General features: G+C 34.6%; 2 protein-coding genes across 2 annotated transcripts; both read right to left on the bottom strand.

Moving 5' to 3' along the window:
* Positions 1-653: 653 nt before the first annotated feature.
* Positions 654-4,346, bottom strand: LOC125186106 (uncharacterized). Its single transcript, XM_048082421.2, has 5 exons — positions 3,465-4,346; positions 1,904-1,961; positions 1,732-1,815; positions 1,481-1,622; positions 654-1,151 (listed from the first exon to the last, which is right to left on the bottom strand). Exons 1-5 carry the CDS (start codon positions 3,991-3,993, stop codon positions 786-788), a joined length of 1,179 nt encoding a protein of 392 aa, XP_047938378.1. The 5' UTR covers positions 3,994-4,346; the 3' UTR covers positions 654-785.
* A 2,980-nt stretch (positions 4,347-7,326) lies between these two features.
* PLMT (phospholipid N-methyltransferase) lies at positions 7,327-9,398 on the bottom strand. The gene is made up of 2 exons (XM_048084335.2): positions 9,086-9,398; positions 7,327-7,940 (listed from the first exon to the last, which is right to left on the bottom strand). Exons 1-2 carry the CDS (start codon positions 9,328-9,330, stop codon positions 7,691-7,693), a joined length of 495 nt encoding a protein of 164 aa, XP_047940292.1. The 5' UTR covers positions 9,331-9,398; the 3' UTR covers positions 7,327-7,690.
* Between the last annotated feature and the right edge of the window lie 7,887 nt (positions 9,399-17,285).

Genomic DNA, 17,285 nt, shown 5'->3' on the forward strand with positions numbered 1-17,285 from the left:
GTAAAAATAACTAACTATAAAACTGGGTGATTTAACTTTTGTTTTGTTCAAATGAGACCTTAAACTTTGCAGTTATATTTAATGGAGTCCAATTAGAATAGTTGCAACAGTAAGAACAACAAATAATTGAACTGAATGACTTTTCAAAACAAAAGTCTGATGATAATGTTTAAACACAATTCAATGATTAAATTCCAAATGAATGTTTAGGGACACAAGAAACAAAATTATGCAATTCTCAAAGTATAAATTATAAAATATATAGTTTCATTGTATGAATATTATATAAGGGGCAAATTGACCTTAAGAGTCATGTTCAAAGTAGTGCAAGCCTAAACAACTTCACATCCCTCTGTATGTCTTCATACAAAAAGTCTTTGCACAAGTCTTTTAGTAAAACCAAAGCTTCTCAACCCACTAAGTCCAAACCCTATAGCCTCCATCTCTCTCAAGCACACACAGGGAATAAGATAATAAATCTGTGATGGTGGTGGCCGGTGGGTGGAGGGTTTATGTAAAGGAGGCTGAAGGAATAGTCTCTCTCTCTCTCACTCTCACACACACTATAGGCTTTTTATTTTGTTAAGCTGATTGAAGCAAGAAGCAGGAGAGGTTTATTCTCCTGCATATTCATGTAGTGCTATAATGCAATCTACAGGAAAAGAACAAAATAATTTATAAAGATTTGTACATAAATCTCTCAGCAATAAGCCGATCCAATTTCGGGAAACTAAACCCTTCATATGACAGATTACAGATAATCATATGTTGCTCCAGGAGAACCGCTACCTTGACAGATTCAAAGCATCGATGTCTCGGGACAATTCAAACTGAACAAGATCGTCAGCTACCTTCTCTTCATTCTTGCATGTAACCTCGTTTGTCTCTTTCAAATCAACTGCATGTATGCAGTCGTCATATCTGAAACAACTGGTGAGATGGTCGTTTGTGATCCCAGCAACTTGCATAAACGAGTAGACGACTGTAGGTCCAACTCCACGGAATCCTCTTCTCACGAGGTCCTTGCTTATGGTATCTGCTTTCGATGTCTTAATTGGAACTTGACGAGGATAACGAAAATTACTAACAGTAGGTTTGTGGTTCACAAAACCCCAGATGTACTTGTCGAAAGACCCCACTTCATCAATTATCTGCACAACAAGCAAGAGAGTAATGATCAGACACTTGAGAAAATGTATTCTGTGTATTCTCTACAATTTTCAATTGTTCTTCCTATGCTTCTTAACATGTCAGAGTTCTCTTTCTTGGTTAGTCAAGCTTCACTTCCTGATACAGAATCTTTCTATGTGGACAAAAATACTCAAGTGCAACTAGCAGCTAGACAATCTCTTCTTGAAACTGGGATAATGATAGTACTATAGAGTAAATCCAATACAATTATGATTTTATGAATGCAACCAGAAAGCTCATCGAGCCACAAGAGATAGAAAAGTCAATAAAACAAGGTTTCAGTGCATACCTTACAAAACTGGCGTGCATTTTCAATTATAGCTCGCAGCTTCATTTCAGACAGAAGAGAGCTGGCAGGACCTCCTGGTGCAGCGATTTTCTTCTCATTTAATTTTGACACGGCTATTGGATCAAAGTTCACGAAGACATCTCTGTCAAAAACTTGCACAACAAATTAGCATCCTCAGAAATCTAGAGCTTACTTCATATTCATAATAATTTTATTTCACCTAACAATACTGTAGGCAGTAGTTATGTTACCTGAATATATGCCTTTTGCTGAGAATAACAGGCCATGTTATTTCGGCTAATGCTGTGGAAAAGCTAAGCAGTTCAAAAAGTTTCCTGCAAAATGGGACAAATGAACAAACTAGTTGCCTACTAAATTTATCTTTTCAAATGAAGCATTAACTGAGAAGGAGGAGATATGTACTTGTCATCATGCTCTGGAAGACCCCATTCCTCATCATGGAAAGCAGCATACAGTGGATCTTGGGGAAAAGAAAACCATCAGCAGAGGGAATAACAAAAGCAAAATCACAGGCATATTCAGATTAGATGCTACAACAAATGGACAGGCAATCGGCAAGATACAATGGGGACAGATAACAAAATAATATGTCAGCGAGAAATTTAAAATATGTCATATCACGGGAAACAAGAAACATCTGGAGTCTGGATTCTGGACTATATGTTTATAAGTCAAGATACTTGGACCAATTAATTGCAACAACATTTTACAGGATTGGATTAATTTGTTATGACAACCAGAAGTCAATGAGAGAAGTGAAAAAAATATCAGGACGTAAAAAGAGAAATACTCCATAAAATGTCCAAATCATTAAGAAGTCCAGTACAAGAACAAAATGTGTGCTATAGAACAATTACAGGCCTAGGTGACTAGTGTAATGGTTTGTTTCTCTTTAGAGGCACTGGATTTTAGATAAAGATAAGTGTACACAAGATTGTGAGAAGGGTATTGGCTTCACATTCTTTAGTATGAAGAAACCACAATGCATAGAGCTTAGGCCCAATTTTTTTAGTTAATTCCCTAGAGTTCCATGGTAATTAAACAGACAAACAGGAGTAGTCGTTAGCCCAGAGGGATGGATACTCATGCAATCAGAAAGTTCCAGAATTGTATAAAGTTCTCCTTGTAAATCTTCTTCATAAGCCTACATGGATCTCTCTTTCTCTAACATGTTGCCTCTTGGTAGCCATGAATATGATAGTTCAAATGCCACCTAATCAGTCACATATATTCACAGACACCAGTCTAAATGCCACCTAGTCAGTGACACACATTTAGAAAAAGCAATGTGAGGAGTCATCCTAGACAGGGAAATGCAAAAATAAAAGATCTCCAGAGAAACACCACTTTAAGTTGGCCTCTCCGGAGATCTTTTATCCGTGTAATATTAATGTATGAATGCATTAAGCCGAGCAACAAATAATGTCTCTCTTATCATAAATAAATCATATCCACTATAGTATGAGGCATGTTTAAACATTTTAATCTGGAAATTATATGTGGTTAAAGTTCCCCCCCCCCCCCCCCCTCCCAATGTTTGTTCTCCTCAAATACTGCATTGTCTCGGAAATTGATGACTATACACTAATGTTAAATCACCTAGTAAAGGTGTAGTAATGTTATATAGGCTTTGGAGCACCGCATAGCAGTTCCCACTCTGACATCCATCTCAAAGTAAATAAAAGCAAATGAAGGATAGTCAATTTGTCATCATCTAGTGCTCAAAACAGACTATGAATTCCAATGTCTACAAATCGAATTCAAATGCATTTCCTATTCCAATCAATAAAAGTATGGCATCCAAACAAATTGGTAAAATTCAAACATAATTAACCAAATACCGTAAGCACAATTCACTCCAAGCATAGAAATCCAAACATCAACAGTAATCACACAAACATGAGCAATTAATGTGTAGTATGATTATATCTACCAATCTTTACTACTGAATGAAGTAACCTACCAGTGTTTGAAGTTACCCAAGCACACCTTTTTTTAACCAAAGAACCATCCAATGATGCATCATCACTCTCACTCCCAACACTTCTCACATATCCTTCCACCATCTGAAATCTCTCCCCTCTCGAGCCGCATTGCGTCTTCCTCTTTATAGTTGGTGCAGAATTCGCAGTTCGTCGGAAAACCCTCCCCGTCGACGCCCTGCTATGCGAGGACTCCGTAGAAGCATCCGAAGAGCACGAAGCATTCATCGACAAGTTCTGCTGGCGCTGCCTCAGAATCGAGGCAGCACCGCCCACATTCTTCCTGGATCCCACAGGCGACGGAATTTTATCCGGCGACTTCAATGCCGCCGGAGACCTGTTCCCCTTCGCCTCGCCGGTGGCCGGAGGCCTCTGTGTATCCACACTCTTGGGCTTCACAGCTGGTTTTCTCAATTCAACAGATCTAGCTTTATTTCCTGCTGGTCCAAGCACCGGGCGAGCCTCAGATTGGGTAAAATTGATCGAATTCACCATGGGCGGCTCAGACATTATCGGGTACAAACAGTTAGGGTTTATAGACAGAAGAAGAAAATCAAATTTGAAGAAATTCGGTTAGCGTAGACTAAATTAGGGCTTTAAGGAAGCGCATTGTGGTGAAGTGGAAACAAGAGCAGCAATTAGCAGTGCATAGAGAGGGAGATGGGAGCGCATTTAGCTGCAGAGAAGTGTGGAGGAGCTGGAGCGGCGGCGCGGGTGGGCCAAACAGTTGCGGCGGTTGATCAGCGGGTGGCAGTGATGGATGAATCTAGAGAGAGAGAGAGAGTGTATGTGAAACAGAGAGAGATAGTAGGTGAGTGCATTTGTGATGAAAGAAGCGAACCATTAAATGCTTGCCATCTCAACAAGGCAGCCTGTGACTGCCCTTTTCTTTTCTCTGCCTTTTTCTTTTTTTTCTTTTTACATCTTTATTTGATCAAACATTAATTAGGTCGGACGTAAACCTAAGTTTGACTTTTTAACACTACTACATTCTACGTCTATTAATAAATAACCGACTTTAATTCGGAATTTAAAAAATACTAGCTATAAAAAAAGTGTGTAGAAATAATTAGTGGAGTAGAAATTATATTTTTATATGTGGAATATGAATTATAAATCAATAAAATATGAATATATTTTATTTACCAAAAATACTACTACTACTACTCTATAAATGAAATACGATATCTAACGGTGAATAAATATTTAATAGCAGATCATATTTATGCACAGCTTCTATTTGCAACATTGAAAATTTGTGATAATAACATTGTGTTTTTCTGGAAATTGATAAATGATAAAGATGGAGCTTTTAATAGGATGATCGCCACTAACTTTTGCCTACTTTGTAATTCTTTCAAATATTATAATCATTTTATTATCTTTCAATTCCAAAATTAACGCATCAAATTAGGTTAATCTCAGGAGTTTAGACGGGCATTGCCAAAGTGTGGCTGCTTCACCTTGATATTTTTGATTTGATTAATATTGCATTTCGACAAGATACTCTTTGAAAAAAATATTGGATACTATACTATTTTATGATAACCGAAAGATAGGATTATTATTGCACCATTCATGTTAATCATATAAAATACATACGTACATAATTAGTGTGTGTTAATTTATTGACGATCAATCCTGTTAACTTCAGTCATAATAGGTCAAATAAATAATTACAATAAAAGAAAAAAAAAAGAATTTCTAAAGAAATCGTATAGACTGTTTTAGCATGGCAAGAGAAGTATTAAATGGCGAGATATTGACAGACAAACTAAACAACTTTACCAGATATGAATGAATTAATTTTAGTTAACATATTTATTTATATTCAAATAGATTATTAGAGTTTGTGTGAGCTAACAAAAGCTCGTGAGTTGTGACCCTCAAATACTGTGGAAGAAGAATATAATGCCTCTTTCTTCACTTGTTAATATTGTGAAGATGGTAATTTCCATTTCTTTTTATTTTTTGAACAAAAATCATACGAGTATATTTCTTGGAAGATGAAACTTATTTACATTTTATTGCAATGGTATCAATCAAGCTAGTAAGAGCATCCACAATGGATGCCCGATCGCGCGCCCGATCGGCCGAGATCGGGCTCGGGCGCGGTCGGGCATCCATTGCAGCCCTCAGTCGCGCCCGAGCGCGACCGATAGTTCGGTCGCGCCCGATCCCGAGCCCGATCGATCGGGCGTGAGATCGGGCGCCCATTGCAGAGGCGCGCCCGAGCCCGATCTAAAAAAAAATGATAAAAAAATTAATTTTTAATTATAAAAACCGATTTTTAATTCTAAAAAACCGATTTTTAAATTAAAAAAATCATTTTTTAACTTGAAATAAAAAAACTATAATTTCACAACGATCCGTACTAAAAGACGGATCCGTGAATTAGTGAGCAAGTTTTGCATTACTTGAGTAAACCTTTTATAGATAGGTTTTCAACTCTAACTTTCATTGTGACTTCGATGTGGGACAAATGATAGTTTTATAGATAGATTTTCAACTCCAAATTTCTTTGTGATTTCGATGTGGGACAATTAGTTTTACACTTAAAAGAGAGTTTTTTTTTGCTTTATGTAAAAATTTGTTTGATTTCATTACATAATCTAGGTTAGCCTAATGGTAAATGTATTTTGTTAAATTATAGAGTTTGTGTGTTCAAGCCCCAAACTCAACATATTTTTTTTTATTATACTTTTCTCATTTTATTTGATTAATGTAAGTGTTTTATTTAAATTTATTGTGTTCTATAAATAGTGTATTTATATTTTGCTATTTTTTATTTGATTAAAATTAAATATGAAATTTACAAATTCTTTTTTTAAAATTAAGTAATGTATGATTTTCATTTAATTTAGTATTTAATTTTTTTATTTATAATATGTGAAAATATAAAAAAAATTTATTAAAATTGAAATGAGAAATGGATAAGAGATAGGGCATCCACTAGGGCTCTACCATTGTAGAAAGATAGGACATGCTGATGTGGCAACCACTAGGGCTCTCAATGGGGCTTCCACTAGGGCATCCATGGTGGATGCCCTAAGAATGCATGCTAAGGTCCACTTCCGACAAAGTTAGTTATTAGAAATATAAGGATGGCATAGATATTCCCCCACTTCTCATACATAATTAATTCGTATAAATTTGTCGCATAGTGACCCTAATGAATCTTCACATATTTGTTGACGTTTACAAATCATCGCAAATAAAATTCTGGTTATTATATATGAAACCAATCATATGAGCTTCACTTATAACCTACCTACTTATGTTCATCTCTTGTTTAATACTACTATATGTGTATATATAAATGCAAGGGGAGGATTATATAATTCCATATTTATATATATAAAACAATTATATGATTCTATGCACTACATATTTATATAACATGTAATACAATACTGAATATGATTAGGAATAGAGAATCCTATCAACAAATTTATATGATGGCAAGGGACCAAGCCGCCGAAGGTCAAATATGCCTCTTTGGTTCATTTATATTTAAAGGTTTAACTATTCATTATTTATATATAAGATCATTTTCTGGTGGTAACGAATCGATTAATGAGATGATTAGTGCAATTATATAAGTACTAGTTTTCAATAATCAATACAACTAATCAATTTAATAACTAGTGCAACTCGTCGAGTTAAAGAGCTATACTGAACAAGTTCAAATTAGCTTTGATCAAATTGAGATTTGAGTAGTTTAACATAATTCATAATCAGGAGACAAATACAGCAAATATATCACTGAATATGGACTTAAGTCTCAATCTATGTCTGGAAAACCTATTGCCAAATACATACTCCATATATATACTTCATCACTAAATTAGGAATTACGATGGTCAATTATTGATAAAATTGTAAAATTTGACCCGTTCTACACTCTACGGTGCCAGCCCATTTTCACATCAGATTGGGCTGCAAACCAGCCCAATTTTGGGGTTGGGCTGCGGCTATGCTTTTTTAGATCCGAATGATTTTAAAGCACGACCCGACATGAGTTCTTCATTTGGGCCTTAAGCCTGGTCCTAGATTTCGACAGGTCTAATTATCAAGTGATTCGAATGCACCAGACATATTGCTGAGGTTCATAGAAACATGTTCACAACAACAAAGGGAAAAATTGGATAAATTACGCATGAAAGAGGTTATTCAAGAAACTATATTGAAGCTTCTGCACCTAACCTCAAGAGAGAGGCTTTGCACGAGTTGAAGGATCTTCCTTCGACTCAACTTGTATCATAAATATGTAGCCCAGAACCCACAGGCCGATGTATAAATAAGGTACCCAAGGAAGACATGCGACAAGGCTCATGATGCTTCCGACGTATTGAGGATCTCTAATTACTCCAAAGGGAAACTCAGTCACCCATGGTATGTTCTTCCCAAAACGCACACCATAATAGGTTCCTGGTTCTCCCAAAAGCTGGTAGACCCTGCATATACCATGCCAATTACAGCAGTCAATTTTCATACAAACATATGCTTGCAGTGTCACAGTGCTAAATGAAATGAGTTGGTAAATGCTTCATCTATCCATGGTAAAATATTTTACTAGTCTGTTAAATTTTGGAGTCACTCCTAAACTGCATTTTCTCTTTTTTGTGTTCCTTGACTGCAACTGAAAGAAATCAAAAAATTGAATCAAGACATTTACATTGTTTCTTTCAGGTCATTTCAATACAATTGCCTCGTCCATGGACGTTCGTAGTTCGTACTTGTGTTTTTCCTGTCTAAATTCAACTGAAATGGCCAGCTCAGTTATGCTAAAAGAGAGACATGGAAATGGAATCAAGACAGAAAAATCCTAACTCCTAAGTGAAAGTAAGTCTATGGAAATGAAGCCAAAATGTTACGTATACGAATATATAACCAAAGGCCTTGGAATTTAACACAATGGGATTGATAACTGCCTATTGGATCCTAAATTAGCATCTAATGAGACTCCATTGTCCACACTCAGTACCGGCCTTAATGCGTCCATCATAGTTATCAAATGACCAATGTTTCACGTGGATATCGTTTTTAGTCAAATAGGGGGAATACATTAACCCAAAAAGAGAAACACAGCCTACACACTACTTCACTGGAAAGCAAGGTGAAGCATGTACAGGAGCAGAAAGTTACCCCCAATATAAAAGTCAATTGACAGAAGTAAACACTACCTAAACCTTGCACAAAAGCAACAAACAGATAACCAAAATTGCCAATTTGGCCATAAAAGAACCATCCCAAACCGCAGAATTCCCAATCTCAAAACAGTACTTCAAACACACCTACGCTGTATATGAACAAAACTGAAACGAACACACTAATTTCAAACTTGACTAAATCGACACCGAGCTTTAGGACAAGTATTTGAATCGTTTAACTATCCATCGAATCAAGCTTAACAAAACTCTAATAGAGCTAAACTATAACACATTCTCCAAACCAATCACAGAAACTATGATCAAGCTTGTTAATGACGTATCTACCAGAACAACTATACGAAATACTGTAAACCAAATAAAAAATCTCGAAATACTCTAAAAAACCAAACATCAAACACATGGCGTGCAAAGGGAAGTTGGGCGCGAACCTGAAGTTGAGAAACTGGCCGAATAAAAAGAGCGGCCAGAAGTAGAAAGGCGGCGGCCAATGAAGATCGGAGACGGAGAAGAGCGACACGAACTGAACGATCTTAATGAAATGCGACACCAGTGCCATGATTTTGCAGGGGTCACGGCTCCTCCCGCACAGATTAACCCATGACTGCGGGTGGTTCCAAAGATAGTAGTAAAATGGAAATGGCAATATCACACCTATGCACGCCAATATCCCCATTTTTTCTCCTTCTTCCTCGTCTCTTTTGCCGGAGCAGATGTAGATTCACTGTATTCATCTGTGCTTTCCAGTGCAGGAAAATTGGGTTTGGGAATTTGGGCCTTACTCATGCAATTTTAGCCCAAATTGAATATCGAATTTGGGCCAAGGCCGCAAATCAAATAATACAAGTTGAATTGAATAAGGACAAAAAAGAAAAAGTTGCAACCTAGCAAAGGTTAAATTAATCGAATATGAGTGAAAATATTTTTACTTTATCAAGAAAAGGGATGAAAAGTGATGCAAGAATATCATGGAATCTTTATAACCCCATGCTCAAATTCCCCCTTTTTTTCTTTTACTTTCAAACGGTGAATGGCCCTACCTCCATCTACCATCCCATGTTCTTTTGTTTCCAAATTAATAAACCAAAAAAGCACTATGCTCTTTGAAAACATTTTATCATATCTATCAATGGAAAAGAAATTGACAAATCAATGCCATGCACTCTCTTTGGTTTGAGGGCGTTGATTGTATAGATGATTAGTGACATGTAGTTGGTGGTGGTGGTGCTACTTTCATTTGATATATACATGCAATAGTGTTAATTGTCATTTTAATTCTCGCTAATTAATCGTTCGCAATCAAGTTGTCTACAACCATTTGGGTAAATTTAGCTTTTCACCAAATCTTTTACTACTACGGCCATTAAAGAAAACATGACAAATAAATATAATATACTTTCAGAGTACGTTTCCAACATATTCAGCTGTAAAAAATATACTACTACTATGTATTGTTACTTAAAGGAAATTAAAGTAACATAGAAATTCATATATCCGCAAATAATAAAACTAACATGACATCACAACACGCAATGATATATTTACACAATTCATATAGGATAAGAATAATACGGAGTAATTCCTAAATAAAAAGATGAATTACATCATATACCTAAATTGCCCACCATATATACTGGTCTGGTGGCATTTGACATTTGTTATTGTCATATTACACATGTAGAGCCAGCTACTTAAACATTAAGGTATTTTATTAGAAAGGATATAGTTTAATTTCTTTTATGCAAATACTTTTTCTTAAATTATTTTATCAAGAGGATAAATCTCATCCCACATACTATTAAATAGAAAAAAAATATATCCGAACAATTGTGTTTACAATTTTTCATCTTTTAGGGGTTTCAATAATCTCATGTTTTCCTATGAGACAACTTAATTGATAAGACATTTATCTCTGATTAATAAATCGGGAGTTTAACTCATTTGATGGGCGTATATGAATTTATCTAAAATGGTTAAGTGTGCGTTTGATCAAATTTACCATATGTAAAATTATTAATGTTTATATATATTTTTTCACCTATAATGATAGTATTGTTACAATTTTGATGAAACATCATCTTATACAAATAATAAAACACAAATTTTGTTGGTAAGATGTTTTTTTCCTATTCAATAAGTCGGATATTACGGAAGTAAATAGGAAACCAATATTTATCCTCTTAAAAAATATTTTATGCAACGAAAAGGGTGGAGGCCCAATGTTCAAAACTTTTCTTCATTATTATTTTTGGTTGGACATTGTTCATATATAGAGACCCTATGTTACAACTTTATGTTCCTCTCAATGATTGATTCTTCTTTATTCTTCAATCTATGCAGTGGAATTATGAATCACAACTTTATTTACTTACTATTTTTCCTTTTGGTTGCTTTTCGTGAACCTATCCATTATTACTAGACAAACCAAAAGATGCTCAATCAAGTTTCCTTCAATAAACATTTCAATAAAGTTATTTCTCATTTGATCCAATCAAAATAGAGTTTCCACATAGATTAATACTATTAATCTAGTTCAATAATAAAAAATGCAAATCCGATGGGAAACATAAGTTATGGATATTAGACCGAATATCAGATTGATCGATTATTCTGTAAACGTTACGGAGTATAAATATTTAGGAGATTTAAGTGGCCTAAAAAGAATTAAGTAAAAGAGTGTTGGAGATTTCATTATCCTTTTATATTACGAGGGGAATTTTTTTTTTAAATTGCACAAGACCCTTTTTATTACAGGATTATTTCTGTTTTATAACGTGAGCCTTAAATCTACTGTAAAGTAAAAGAATGTTGGAGATTTCATTATTCTTTTATATTACAGAGGGAATTTTGCATAAAAAATTCATACGACCTTTTTTATTATTGAATTTTTTTCGTTTTATGGCGTGAACCTTACACCTATATATTGGCTATTGTAATTAGCCAGACCGCTATTGATAACAATTTTTAATACTAACAATTAGTATGTCTAACAATTTTAAATATAACACATCAATCTTTTCTAATTGATTTTAATAAAGAAGACATTTAACATTTAATTACGTGTCATCTTTTCTATTCCTTAATTTGAGGAATTCATTTTTAATTGTGGTAGTTAACATATTATTATACGGTATAATATCGTTTTTGTTTCTTCTAAATATAGTTTTATGTTTTCGCAACTAGAGATTTTTTTCCTTTAGTTTTTCTTTCAATAATTTGATCAAACCTTTGAAATAGCACGTTAGCAAGTCTCTTTCTTCAGAATTTTCAAATAATATTTGGAAATATTTAAATGGGCTCACAGACAAAAATGCAGGTTGGCATGCAAAGAATTGAATAGATATTACTATAAGTTTAATTACATATTTTGACAAAAACCAAAAAAAAAGGAGAAAATACAAAGATGGCTCACAGCAAAAAGCAAGTGGGCGAGCAAAGAATTGATCGAGTTAAATTAAGTGGAATAGATATTCTGAAAAAACAAAAAAAAATAAGAAGTCATACACTAACAGGAAGTGAACCTTAGTCTTTAGAATCGCACGGGACTATTATACTGCTAGAAGTCTTAACATACAGTATATTGGAATTATTCATTTTTTTCTGTTAAAAAAAGTGAATTTTCCACTAGGTAATATGGTATGGACCACTTTCACTTGTCAAATATTCAAATCAAAACTATATATATAGTTATCAAGATATCATTATGCCAACTTGATAGGCACAGGAAGACATTTATTTTTCGAAGTTTGGAAAGTCATTCATTTTCGAAAAGAATGAAAATAAATGTTACTCCTAAATTTTAAGTTCATAACAATTAAATTACCAATTAATTTTGTTATTAATTAGTACTCTCTATATATTTCTTTATTAACAAGAAAAAAAGAAATGGTATGGAAAATTTATGAAAGTTTTTAATAATTTTGAGATTGATTTGAATAATTATATAATATTCAAATATATAAATTACTATTTTTTTCTTTAATTTGTAGGTATATATGTTTTCTAGATTGTTGCATATGATTAGTTTGTAATTTAAATTAATTTTTAGTATAAAAATATTCAAAAAGTTCAAATCACTTATAACCATTGGATTGACAAATCTCATGGTCATGATTTGGTATGGATTTAGATATATAACATCGGGTATTATTAGGATTAACGGGTATACTCGCTCGGGTAGCGGGCACAAAACTCTAAACCACACTACTCGATCCCACCCCGTTTCCCGTTATCGTCGGGTACCCGACAGGTAGCGAACGAGAATTACCCATTACCTACTACCCATTTTGACATCCCTGGATGGAGATTGGTAATTCTATCTCCACTTTATCGTATTATGTTATGGTTGAATTAATTCAAATCAAGAATTAGATTTATAGTTGAGATATGGCTGTAAGTTTTAAGTCTTACATATGTGACATGTGATAGAATCTCAAAAAGAAATTGAATTTTTAATATAATATATTAACTTGGTATAAGATAAATCTTTCTCTAATTAATTAGCTATTAATTGAATACATTGATCTAAATTGGACGTTTCCTAATGAGTCATTAATTGTTGACTAATATATATATTTCCTATTATTGTATTGCTATTAAGGAAAATTGGAATATTTATATATAATGTCTTGATTAACATTAATTTAGTCAAATATATATATATATAGGGATGTATTCAAATCATTTTCTAATATTATGTTCTATTGTTCTTTTTAATCTTGGCCTTCCATTTTAGAGATCTAATGGCCCAAAATAAAGGCTGATTTATTACTTTTAATCCTTAAAATTCACGACAAGGGCTAATTAGTAATACTTAATGGAGTTGGTTATGGTAACTCCTTGATTTTCTCCATATCATGATCCCAGCGGTTTTTTTACAGAATTAAACGATACACTCTTTTTCTTTCTCGAATCTTTCTCCCTTTTTCTCTGTTGAAGACATTCCAACGTTGAAGACAAGCGTTGTTGAAACATTCTCCGTAAACTATTATTTTTGGTTTGTCGTCGAAAACCGTTTTTGGGAGCAATCGTTGATTGATTTCATTTTCTACAAAATGGAAAAAGGTAATTAAATTTCTCCATTGTACAATTATAAAACCGATTGGCTCACTTGAATACAGATTAGTTGGAGTAATGGTTCATTGCAAATAATTTTTTGTGATCGATACAATAAGTTTTTATGATCGTTTTCGTAGTCTGTACATGTTTGTATATTTGGCGCAAGTTTCATTTATTCCCCAAGGGTTTAGCAATGCTTGGGGGCTAGGGTGTAGTACGTAGTAATTACCACGTCTTCTCTTCAAAGTGAACGAGTTTCAGTTAATCCTCTAGGGTTTACAACTCCGCTGGTTTAGGTAGTTCTTTATACCTATACACGTAATGGACATGTAGCATTATATAATGCCTATAATAGACTTTGTAATGAACGATTTATGATATGTAATGCATATGTTTGCTGAGGCGTTTTTTCTCTCGTTTTATATAGTGTTGTATGTTTGGCGCAAGTTTCATTTATTCCCCAAGGGTTTAACAATCCTAGGGGCTAGGGAGTTTCAGTGGATCCTCTAGGGTTTTCAATTCGGTTGGGTTAGGGAGTTCTTTTAACATATACACATACTGGACATGTAGCATTATATAATGCGTATAATAGACTCTGTAATGAACGATTTATGATACGAAATGCATATGTTTGTTGAGTCGTTTTTTCTCTTGTTTTATACAGTGTTGGTTGTACCTAAATGTTCTCCAGATTTGAAGCATGTGGTTGGTCAGAAGTTCGAATCGCTTGATTTTGGTTTCGCGTTCTACGATGTATATGCCCGCGCTGTTGGTTTTGATACGCGCAAACAAGGCATGAGGAAGACATACGGTGTTACTACTTGGTACTCTGTCGTATGCAATAGGAGGGCAGCAAGAAGTCGAGCGAGGGTCATGCTAGCAGCTATGCGAGCCGCCTGATTTCAAAGAGAGAAAAGGCTAGAAAGGAGGCGAAAAGACCTCTTAGACAGTGTAAGGCGTGCTATGAGATGGTCCAACACGACTCTAGAAACTGTCCAATGCTTAAAGAGATGGCGAAGGAGAAAGAGCTTTGCAAGGGAAAGAGGAAATCTTGATGTTTTTTGTACCTACTAACATTGTTAGTTTTCGTTTTCGGTCTAGTCTTATTAAAACCAACAGTTTATGCATAATAAATGTGCATTTTTTGGACGTTAATGTGCATTATAAGTGAAGAAATTGTTCATTATTTTGTTCTAGCTATTAACTTATCACTTTAAACGTTTTATGCATAGTAAATTTGCATTTTAAGACCGTTAATGTGCATTACAATAACAGATGTTTTCATTATTTAGTTGTAGCATTTAACTTTATATTACAAAAAATTGTATTAGCCTTGCATTATTAACCTTTTACCGTACATTATCATTCACGAATATGTACATTATTGCAAGCAACGAATGAACTTGTTGTAGATTCCATTTCTGGATCAGGTCATCAATAAGCACATTCTGTTCATTATTCGATTTATTTCTCCAATTAATCCTTAACAAGCCTAGCAAGTGTTCATCAAAATCCAGTTAACTTGTTAGCCTTTTTCACATTATTAATCAGTACATTGGCATTACTTGGATCATTACATACATTATACATGCTTTAGTTATCAAGAGCTATGTATTGTTCAAAAGTGGCCAACAAATAAGTCGTCTTTTCTACCTTCTAAAATGCATTATCCAAAAAAAACCACATTGTTCAAAAAATGTAAATAGCATTTCAATGACTACTACTCCAATCAATTCAGCCTGTACTCTTCGACCCACTTCTCGAAGACGAACTTAGGCGGCCTCTCCTTCCAAAACTCGGTGGCATATCTATGGTGGTTTGCACCTTTGGAGTTATGTGCGGAAGTCAGTAGCGCAGTAGCAACCTTAATTCTGAACATTTCCAAGTCGCCTTAGCACTTTCTAGGCTAAGGCGACAGGAATCAAATCGTCAATCGCTTGGTCAAAAGCAGTTCGTCGTTGCTTAGATGTTGTAGTACAGAATAGCAAACAGAGATGTATAAGTTTGTGTTTTGTAAATGCATAAACCAATGGTCAGTGAAAACATAATGCCAAAAACCTAACAGAGTAATGCTCACATTCCAACACATAATGCACGAATTAAATGACATTCACTACACCAAACATCAGTTATGCAAACCAACCCATAGAATCTACAGATCACACGATGCACAGCCGATGCTAATATAATGCAATGAATCAGACATATAATGTAACTAACAGTAAGTCATGCTTCTCATTTTATAATGCAATAAATTAGACTACTAATGCAGTAATGTCCAATGTGTAATGCAACATACCAAACTAATAATGCCTAATTGAAATTAATACCAATCATAATGCACAGATTAGCCTACATAATTCACAAAACCAACAAATAATGCATCAAAACAGGGGCACCAAGTATGTAACCTTCAAATAATTCATGCAATCATATAACATTCAATGAACCAAATACCGATTGCTTATTGATTCTCAAAATTAACCAAAGAATGAACTCAGGAGCATTGAGCTTTTCCAGTTATGCAAACCAACTCATAGAATCTACGAAACACACGATGCACAACCGATGCTAATATAATGCAATGAATCAGACATATAATGTAACTAACAGTAAGTCATGCTTCTCATTTTATACTGCATTAAATCAGACTACTAATGCAGTAATGTCCAATGTGTAATGCAACATACCAAACTAATAATGCCTAATTGAAATTAATACCAATCATAATGCACAGATTAGCCTACATAATTCACAAAACCAACAAATAATGCATCAAAACAGGGGCACCAAGTATGTAACCTTCGTCATCTGTTGGTTGGCTTGTGTATGTTCTGTCTCTCTTCGTCATTTGTTCTCTGTAAGACACAAAATCGACATCAGTTTCATTCTTGAATCCAAATCCACTACAAACCCAGAAAGCTACCGAAAACGACGCAATTTTACAGAATCGAAAACAAAACCGACCAAATCAGTAAAGGTTTGAACCCTAAAATCGACGAAGCAAAAAAATAACTCAGAAATCAACTACACACTTCAATAATGGGAAGAACCCTAAATTAAATGCTCACAATCTCATATTTTCCAAAAGAAAACAACCACAACTTTTGTGCATTATTCGAATCGAAGTTCAATGGACGCTAAAAACTGTGAATCGCTTACTACGTTGTCTCCTAAAAGTAGACAATCGACGATTAGGAGTGTTTCTAACTCAAGAAAGGGATTTTTGAAGCACACCGTTTTCGTTAATTCCTCTTTAATCGACGACCGGCGGCACGCTCAAAACAAAATCGAAACTTTGTAGTTGTGAATCATCGATCCACGGTGCTCTTCACAACGAGAATCGACGGTGAGTGCATTTTCGACAGTGAAACGGCGTCGAAGGGTTGAATAAACGGTGAAAATCGTCTTTTGGATTGATTTTGGTGGGAGGAAGTGGCGGCTAGGGTTTGGAAATGGGTGGGAATTGGGGGAGACGAGATTGAGTCGTGGGTTTGAGGAGTGATACGATTGGAATGAGAGAGAGAGAGAGTGTGAGTAGATGGAAGGTCTATGAAAATCCCACTGAAATCT

Source organism: Salvia hispanica, chromosome 5 (assembly GCF_029641045.1).
Source record: "Salvia hispanica isolate PSC_SH4W2 chromosome 5, Shi_PSC_v1, whole genome shotgun sequence".
Lineage (NCBI taxonomy): Eukaryota > Viridiplantae > Streptophyta > Magnoliopsida > Lamiales > Lamiaceae > Salvia > Salvia hispanica.